Source organism: Balaenoptera acutorostrata, chromosome 9 (assembly GCF_949987535.1).
Source record: "Balaenoptera acutorostrata chromosome 9, mBalAcu1.1, whole genome shotgun sequence".
Classification (NCBI taxonomy): Eukaryota; Metazoa; Chordata; class Mammalia; order Artiodactyla; family Balaenopteridae; genus Balaenoptera; species Balaenoptera acutorostrata.
This window is the reverse complement of record NC_080072.1, coordinates 93,516,648-93,526,388: the sequence shown is the minus strand read 5'-3', so window position 1 is coordinate 93,526,388 and position 9,741 is coordinate 93,516,648. Positions and strand designations below refer to the sequence as shown.

The window sequence follows — 9,741 nt, the reverse complement described above, 5'->3', positions numbered from 1 at the left end:
ATTTGTGTAATTTTAGAAAATTCATTGAACTGCATAATAATAGTTTCTGCACTTTTTCTGTTTTATCCTTCCATAAAAATTTTACATTAACAAAAAAGCAATAATCAGTTAAAACAATGGAATGCAGACTTCCCTAAAAATAGCAACAAACGACAAAATACCCAGTTTAATAAGACATTTGTGAGGATAGGGATAACTAAAAAATTATGGATATATACCATGTTACCATTAGCTTTTCAGTATCAGTTAACCCATAGGGTTAATGTACTTCAAATGGATATTCCAATAGGATTTTAACTTGGAAAAAATACAAGTGATTCTAAAGTTAATCTAGAAGCTTAAAAGAGACAAATACCTGAAAAAAAAATCAGAAAAGTTATAACGGACATAAATCTACAATGCTTTCATCAATGGCACAAAATAATCTATACACCATACTATGTAGTGCATGTATATGTGTGTAAATTTAATATAGGTCCAAAACCTTTGATTTTATATCTCTCTGGTTAGCTGGGTTTCATAGTTCAGAATATTTAGGATTTTTAAAAAGTAACAGAATGTATATATCACATACATACCAAATGAGATAAAGACTAATGTAGCCTCATGTCAAATCAGGTCAGGTTTTGCCTTGAAATGAGTTTTGATGCTCAACTTAAGGGAAAAAATTGGTTGTGAACATTTGGATTTTAGAATTGTAAATAAAAAAGATTAGGAATCAGTAGAGGATAAGAGAGACATTATACATAAATGTGTGAGGAGAGAAACCTTCTTTTAAGCAGTTTTATGAGTCAAGTGGTTAAATATTTAGGGAAAAAATGTACTGATTCTTTCTTCACACCAGGTATCAAACCAAATTATATATGGATTAGGAGCTTATCCTAATTTCAACAAATCAAGAAATAAAAAACCAACAGAAACCAGTAATGATACAGTTGAATATATCTCTGGTAAGGTATAAGCATATGCTATGGAAGAAATGACAATTTCCTGGCAGGAATATTAATTGAAGTAATTTCCCAGAAGAAATTTGGCAAAATGTATTGAGGTCCTTAAAAAAATGTACATTAAATTTTGACTTGGTAATTCTACTCTCTAAAGCATCTCCTAAGGAAATAATTGACAACATAAATAAGTATTTATTTACAAACATGTTCACTGCTAGTTTTTTTTAAATAGCTAAAAACTGGATAATGCCTGATATTATTTGAAGTAAAAAAAGCATTAGGAAGTTATATTTACAGTTTAAGTTCAATTATATAGAAAAAATAATTTAGGGAAAAAAGACTAGTAAAGTATGCAAAAATGTTAACCAATATTTATAAAAAATAGGAAACTCTATTAAAAGAGAATGCATACTACCAGGGTCAAAATTTGATATATAATTTCAGTAAGTTAAGCCTGAGGCTGAAAGATGGTGGCTTGAAAAATGATGAATTACTCATCAAAGCTTAATCTTGGCATTCCTAATAGTCATGACATCTAGCCTTTGGCTGAATGCTGATGGATGCTTTACTCATGTAAAATTTCAACATACTTACTAAAGGGTTCCAACAATATCCAGGGCTAAACTAATCAAATATTTAAATTACAAGACTTCTCAAATTTGGCATACAACTGAGTACACTAAGTCAGGGGTCCCCAACCCCCGGGCTGAGGACTAGTACCAATCCATGGCCTGTTAGGAACCGGGCCGCCCAGCAGGAGGTGAGCGGCGGGCAAGTGAGCCAAGCTTCATGGGCCGCTCCCCATCACTCGCATTAACCACCTGAATCCTGAACCATCCTTGCCCCTTCTGTGGAAAAATTGTCTTCCGTGAAACTGGTCCCTGGTGCCAAAACGGTTGGGGACCGCTGCACTAAGTAATGTCCAAAAATAAACAGTGCATGGATCCTTACATGTAGTTACAAAAGTAGCCACAGGTTGTCTGTGGTATACTTTAACCCTGAAATGTAGTCAACTGGGCATCTGACTGTTAAAATAGATTACCAGGTACAATAATTAAGTCTAGCACATTGGGACTTTTAGGATAAAATCAGGACTATGCTTTTGTTCTTGAACATAAATGAAAGCTCCAAATACAAGTTGTCTTTGGACTATATCTAGTGGCTCCTGGCTAGTGAACTAAGAATCCTGAAGAAAGTGAGCTTATTTTATTTGTATATGAATTCTTAGCACATACAAATTAACTGAATGAGAAGAAAATCTATAATTTTCAGCATTATGTAAACTTCCGAAAACAAGAATTGACTTGCAAAGGAATTTCTTCAAAGTATCTAAAAGAGAATGATTGCCAATATGAAGGAATTCAAACTTTTGAAGTTAATGAAAATATTTATTCAAACCTAACTGCAGTACAGTATCAAGCTGACTTAAATAAACATTAACTGTACTAATTCCTGGTTCCTTAGGAACAGACCACTGCCACATCATAAAAATTTATTACAACACAAATTTCTGCAGTAAGGTTCAGCTAGTAAGACGTGATTTCCACATTGAGAAATGTAGTGTAAGAGTAGGATGGATTTAGTTTTTTAAAGGCCCAGTATTAAAAAAAAAAAAAATGGTTGAGGAAAATGACTCATAAATATATACACCTGCAGAAAAAACCCTTAATATACTGATATTTAACAAAACAGAAAGCACTTAAGAGAACATACTTTAATATCTAGGCACAATTGGTCAAGTACGAATTATAATTTCTGTACTCATTTAAAGGTTTAAACCAATTCTTCAACTTGACTGATGTGTGTGAGTCTAATACAGAGAAGGCACCTCTTTCATTCTCCTTAAGGACTTTCTGAGAGAAACTCTATAATACTTTAAGGGGTACAGAGACAACGTACTATATCCAAGTGTAACACGGCCCATTTTAGGAGAAACTAAATTAAAATAGAAAACTATGATTTCTCTTTTTACATCTTATGATGGACATGGCTTTCTAAAAGGACAACAGAAGATAATCCTGCATACAAGCTTTAACATAGAACACAAGATTTAAATTAAATGTGCATTGGTCTCTACTATGTAAAAAGTTCTATGAATTAGTGCAGTTCTTTAAATCCCCAGTATTTAGGGGAAAAGTATATACATACCAAGAAATCTCAACTACTACATAACCAAACTTTTTATGGCTCAATAGTCTAAACGCTTAAAGTTATGTAAAAGATCTAAAAGTTATAAACAAAAGATCAGAACACTCAAATGGTTTACAAAATTCTCTCTTTAAAACAAAGAGACCAGAACAACCAGAAGAAATAAAGTGTACAATTTTAGGAACATTATCTTTACTGCAATTATAAGAAGGGGCGGCAAAGTATTCACTCTAGAAAAAACCCTGAATTGTTAATCTCTGGTTACTTTATTACCATTTGAATTCATTATCACTCTTGTACTAATTAGTGGCTATGTCTTCAGATATCTTGTGGGACAATTACTGAAGGCAATTTATAAGGAAAAGTATACTTTTCCCACTCAAAGTGAGAAACTATTCCAGATGAATAAGCCTCAGAATTAGAGATCATAAGAAGCCAAAAATACAATGTAAGAACATTAGGTTGATTTAAGCTCTATTTCAACGAGATTTACACAGTATTTACAATATACAATTGTCAAAGATATACAGTTTTGCAGATTGGCTTTACTCACATTTCTGCAAATGTTTTTTCCACAATAAAAATATACCAAGGTAAAGCTATTTACAAACTAGGAAGCTGTTTTAGAAACAGCATGATTTAGAAATAAAGTGAAATTTCAGTACAATGAAAGTGCAGGTCATGCTTTCAGATTCTGTCAGTATCTCATTCCCTACACTCATAGTTTAAGGAATAGTAGTTTTAAATAGCTACTGTTCTTATATGTTCAGAATATTTACTCATCATAATGCAATGATAACAAAAATTTGTCCACATCCATTCCAGCTGGAAATGAACTGGGTAGCTTCTTTTTCTGTCAAAAAAAAAAAAAAAAAAAAAAAGAAAAGAAAAGAAAGAAAGAAAAAATAAACCTAAGTTAACATATTGAACTCAAACAAGGCCAAAAGGCTAGCTTTCTTATTAAGTCACATAGACCCTCATATCAGGTACTTTCATATACTATCAAAATTTTTGCCAAAACAGTTTAGTTCATTAGCATTTTAGTTATACAGAGAAGTAGAAACAATTTTTATAAATCCAAGGTTAATAAAATATACTTCAATGGTATTTCATTATTTTAGAGCACAAGACATTATACAAATTCAGAGTGTATGAATGTTGAATGAGACAAGAGAGAACATGCTTTTTATAAGGTGGTCATTATTGCTAAACTGTAAACTTTAGAAAGCTTTACTAAGATTTTAAGAGTTAACAGGTACTTTTCAAGTTCCAAACATTTAACATACTCTAGGCACTTTACGAACACTGCATTTAGTCCTCACAGCCATTGCGTAAGATGTGTGGTAACCTCATGTCAAATGATGCAGCTCAGACTCAGATGTTATAGGCTTAACAACAGTCAAGAACCAATAAGCAGGAGATGCAGGATTCAACCCAGGCTTGCAAGGCAGCAGAGCCAAGATTCTTTCCCTGATATGATACTTCCTCTATGACATTTTAAACCTCTCTATTCAATCCACTTACTAAACGGCTAAACAGATTTAGGAAAAATGGCTTTAATTTATCAATGATAATCCTACATTACTTTCCTACAGATAACCGTGATTAAAGAAGAAACAGGTAAATTTAATTTTTATACTGCTCCAACACATTGACTTATATTAGAATCTATGGAAGAGCTGGTAGGACATGTGGCAAAAACCTAAGATGGAGGAGTTGCAAAGTAGTTTTCACTTGGTAATTCCATACACAATAATGGCTTCCCAATTTTTCATGTGTTATGTCATTCTCCCCACCAACCCTTGGGTCCTACCATGACAGAAACAAAAACCTCCTGTTCCCAAGGAAGATGTTTATAAATACATGCCTTAGCAACTGTTTTGAAAATGCAATGTTTCATCTAGATAACTTCTGAGTACCACACTGGCTGAGAGATACTGCTAGAGCATGTATTTTGTCAATCAAAATTCAAAGCTATCTTGACCAAAATGTTCAGTTAGGTAGCTATGGCAAAAAATGATGAGATCTTTAATCTGAGCACTGAAGGAAGGGCAAGGTGTGGTTTTGAAATTAAGACTTTCAAACTTGCCTTAATTTTCTTCTTTTTCATTGGTATTGATGAATTTGCAAGACTTTTATTAGAAGTACGGGAGTGTCGTTCACGCTCATCTAATTCCTCGATTTTCCGCTTTTTTGTGGTACTCCTTGAAGAGGCTCTAAATTGCTGTGTATTGTCTTTTAGAGGAGTAGCTGAAGTAGTCCTGGAGATGGCTGCTCTGGAGAGAATCATTAATGTATGGGCAGCCATGTTTACACTGTTTTCACTCCCTGTTTCACTGGCAGGGCTGCAGGCGGGCAAGTCTGGGGTGACAGGAGGGACCATTACTTTGGGTGTGCTACTGTCTTCACCGTAACGCCTACTAGAAGGGACCTTGATAACATCTGTAGGTTCTTCTTTATGTTTTTCCCCTGCTCCTGAGCCAGAAGTCCGGGGTACAGATAAATCAGTACTATCAGCGAGTCTACTTACTGGGCTATGCCACTGAATATCCTGTAACATTTCTGTGGTATGTTTGGTGAGTGGGTTATTCAAAGAACTGGCAGACTTGGTTTGTTCTTGTTTTAAATCCTTCACAGGTGCACCTACTGAAATGACATTTTTACTGTTTGAGGATGTGCCTTGTTTTCTGGTTAGCTCTTGCAGTGAAGCTACAGTTTTCTCATTCCGTACACCCCCACTTTGCTGCCCATTAGACAGTTTTGAAGTTTCTGGATTTTTCTGCCTTTCCACATCACTGCATAGTTCATTCTCCTTATTAGCTGTTGTTTTATGGAAAGATTCAAGTATAGTTTCTGTTGGTGAAACTTTCTTTTCTGACTGAGTTTCTTTTATGGTATGTCGGCTAATGGCAGTTTCTGATTTAGATAAAATCTTAGGCACAGGAGGTTTCTCTCTCTCTCTTTTGAGAGCATTATTAGAAGGGGGTTTTAAGGTGGAGGAAACAATGGGTGAGTCAAGATTAGAAAATGAAATGTCATTCCTTTCTTTGTTTTGGGACACCGTCTTATGGTTTGTCCCCTGTGTATTCGCCACAGGAGAAGCAGTGCTATCAAAACAGAGCACACGTCTGTGGCTTTCAAAGGTTTTGCTAGTTGGAACTATACTTTCTACTGAGAAGGGAACTGTTATTTCTTCCAATTTTTTCCCAAGATCTGTGGCCATATTCTTGTCAGGAACTTCAGTTCTACAAGAAAAAAAAACTTTCCTTAGCAACATAAAGAAATTCTTTATGCTTTTAACTTGAGCATTCAAATACTCTATGATAGAAACTACTTTTATGCTCACCGTTGTACATGACATCCAACTAAGTGACTTGATGAATCCACCAAATTATTTACCTGTTTTCCTGGAATTATAAGTTAAGTTAATTAGAAAAGAAAAACATTCCTGAAAGTATATTTCTCTGAAAGAAAACAGAACAGACCACAGTATCAGACACCATGAGAAAAATTTAAGCTATAGCTAATGTACAAATGAAATACTTTCACATACTGGGTCTAAAAAAGCAGCTTTGTAATATACACGAGACGATCACTCATTCATGTTACTGGGGAAATATAAATATGGAGCAAATGACCTGCTTTAACTTCAGGCAAATATGAATCCAGTCTTTGGATTTACAAATTAGTATGCTCAATGTAGCACTTAAGGGTACTACTTAGATCCAAAAAGTTACTTAAAGAAAACACTATATTATGCCTATTTTAAAATTCTGCCCATTTAACTGTCATGTTTGTAAGCCTATGTCACTCAGAGCACATGCTCTGGAGTTTTAATAGCCATATTTTAATTTCCATGGACTTATGAGTTTATGTGGCAGGGCAGCAAGATATGAAGCCGGAAACGAAAGCAAAGATGATATCGTGTAGGACCTTGGGTATTATGCAAAAGGTTTTATAGAGAATCCTTAAGAGTTTTAAATAGGGATGATGCATGAATAGATTTGTTTTAGGAAGTCACTCTGGCAGCAGTGTAGAAGATGAACTAGAGAAGAAAGAAAACTGGAAATATAAATTCTAGTTAGATTGCTATAAATATTCAAGGTAGGAGATGATGAAGGTCTTAGAGACAGTAATGGGCATTCGCACGGACATGAACAGTAAATGAGGAATAAACGGTGATATTAACCAAGAGGGAAAGGTAGGCAGAAGAGGTTTTTGAGGAATAAGAGGTGAGACTTAGATATATAGAGTATGTGGATCTTAAGTTACATAAAATTAGAACGGGAGGAGCACAGTAGTTCTAGAAGCCACCAATAGTATTAACTGTTAGAGGGAAGTAAAGTAAGGTAAGAATGGAAAATGTCCAACGCATATGGCAGCATTAGGAGGCCACTGGTGACTTTAAACAGTTTTAGTGGAAACATGAGAAAGGACAATAGCATGGATGAAGAAGTAATGGGAAATAAGAGGGGTCGGGGATAAAGGGCTGGCAGATGTGAAAAACCTAAAGGAATGATGGGAATGATCCTTGTATCCACAGTTGGACAGCCACAGAGAGATGAAGCCAAAAAAGAAAAGTTGAAGATACACAGAAGACAGAAGGTAGCCTGCATTAACCTTAGAAAGAATGAGATAATCATTCCTCTAAGAAGGGAAAAGGGAAGAATGATTTTAGATGAACAGGTACATATTAAATGCGAGTAATGTGAGAAAATGGATTTTACTACCGATAAAAATCAAAATCATTGGCCTGGAGTGAGGAAAGTGGTGACTGGATAGATCTGAGAAGACCTGTGGAAGTCTGAAATAGTATTAAGGAGGAATGGGAGAGAAAGAAGATAGGTAGACATTTAAAATAATTGCTAAGTGGCAGTGAGGGTGAGAAAGTTTTAAGTGTTATTGAATGGAATCACTTCTAAAGCAATGCTAAGAAGCCCAGGTGTAAAGGCAGAGAAATGGTTGGCTGGATAGATCCAGGGCTAGAGGGTATTAAGTGGATATGGTAGAAGAATGTGAATATGAAGGCGTTTAAGAGTACTGGGAAAAGTGGCTGACGTGGTGGATTGTGGGGTTTAGCCTGGATAGGGAAGGAAATGAATGCAGAAAGGAAGTGAAAATTCAGGTAAAGGTAAGGATTCAAGTAATAGGAGCTCTCATTGGTTGAAGAGAGATTCAATGGATATACAGAAATGTGAGTATTTTGAGAGAGGTTATTGACCGTTAAAAATTATATAGGTCTAATAACAAGCAGTGAAAAATTAAAGGTAAAGCTATGGGACAGGCTGGCTGAAGTGAAGATTAAAGACTTAGAAATGAAAGGGGTCAACAATTCTGAGGGTTAGGGTGTTGTTAGGTTAACAACATGGGCATTTTGTCACCCATGAAGATGGAGAAGTCTGAGGTAGAGAAGTTTGAGAACTCACCACAACATTCATCAATATTTTCATTCATGAATGAAAATCTCGTGTTACTTTGTATATGTTGTCTTTTATTGAACTAAATCTTTAATTTTGGAGTAGTCAGCATTATCAGATTTTTTCATTTTTCAAAAGCAATCTTTTATCCTAGCATCATCTGGATATTCTCTTACATTTTCTTTCATTATTTGTTTTGCTTTTCACTTTTAGGTGTTAATCATCTTGGAGTTCATACCTTTATATATGTTGTGAGGAAGAGATCTATTTTTTCCCTGTAATATATATAATAGCCAATAGATTTCATTTACTAAACAAACTATCCTATCCCTTCTGACTTCTGACATTACCTCTACTATGTACAAGTTGCTATAAATACACTGTCTTTTTCTAAACTCTATTTCGTTCCATTTGTCTTTTTTTTTTTTTTTTTAAATCACTGCAAAAAACTTTAAGCAAAGGTTGGACAACCACCTGTTAGGAAAGTTATTAGTATTCCAAAAAAAAAAAAAATACCGTCGTATTGCTGCAAACAAAGGAGTACACACACATGAAGTTGACATGAATGAACTTAAAAATGTACCTGTACAAGGCTTGTTTCTTAGTCCCTGAGTCTTCAGAGATTTTGGAGGGATAGGGAATTGAGAGATACTTCTATTGCAAACAGGTGCTGCCAAAGGCATATGAAGGACCTGGACAAGAAGAAGCCATTAATTATACTTTGTTTGAAAAGCGGCACCGAGCCATTTTCAGTTCATAAATCTCACCTGCCGAGGAGGAGCAGAAAAGGTATTTCCATTCTGTCCAACCACAGATACAGGGATCATTCCCACCATTCCCTGAAGTACAGGTTGGACTGGAGAAGCAATTATAATGGCAGATCCTAAAAAAAAAACAACCAACAGTTCTCAATAAAATGGAATAAACACAAGACACCAAAGTGATTATTATTATTTTTAAAGGTTTTGTGTTTTTTAAAAATAAATATATTTATTTGTTTATTTATTTATTTATGTCTGCTTGGGTCTTTGTTGCTGCACGCAGGCTTTTCTCTAGTTGCGGCGAGCAGGGACTACTCTTCGTTGCGGTGCGCGGGCTTCTCAATGCGGTGGCTTCTTTTGTTGTGGAGCACGGGCCCTAGAGCGTGCAGGCTTCAGTAGTTGTGGCACGCGGGCTCAAGAGTTGTGGCGCACAGGCTTAGTTGCTCCGCAGCACGTGGGATCTTCCTG

At 35.3% G+C, this 9,741-nt stretch overlaps 1 protein-coding gene across 3 annotated transcripts in view; it reads right to left on the bottom strand.

The window, feature by feature from the left end:
• Positions 1–1,359: 1,359 nt before the first annotated feature.
• LOC103000798 (protein NPAT) overlaps positions 1,360–9,741 on the bottom strand; it is a 63,080-nt gene continuing 54,698 nt past the window's right edge. For all 3 annotated transcript variants that reach the window (XM_007172990.2, XM_057552982.1, XM_007172991.2), the window contains 5 exons: positions 9,280–9,395; positions 9,096–9,204; positions 6,442–6,502; positions 5,185–6,340; positions 1,360–3,948 (listed from right to left, as the gene is read on the bottom strand). In XM_007172990.2, coding sequence (XP_007173052.2) covers positions 3,871–3,948; positions 5,185–6,340; positions 6,442–6,502; positions 9,096–9,204; positions 9,280–9,395 — 1,520 coding nt within the window. In that variant the 3' untranslated portion in view covers positions 1,360–3,870. The remainder of the gene's footprint in view (positions 3,949–5,184; positions 6,341–6,441; positions 6,503–9,095; positions 9,205–9,279; positions 9,396–9,741) is intronic.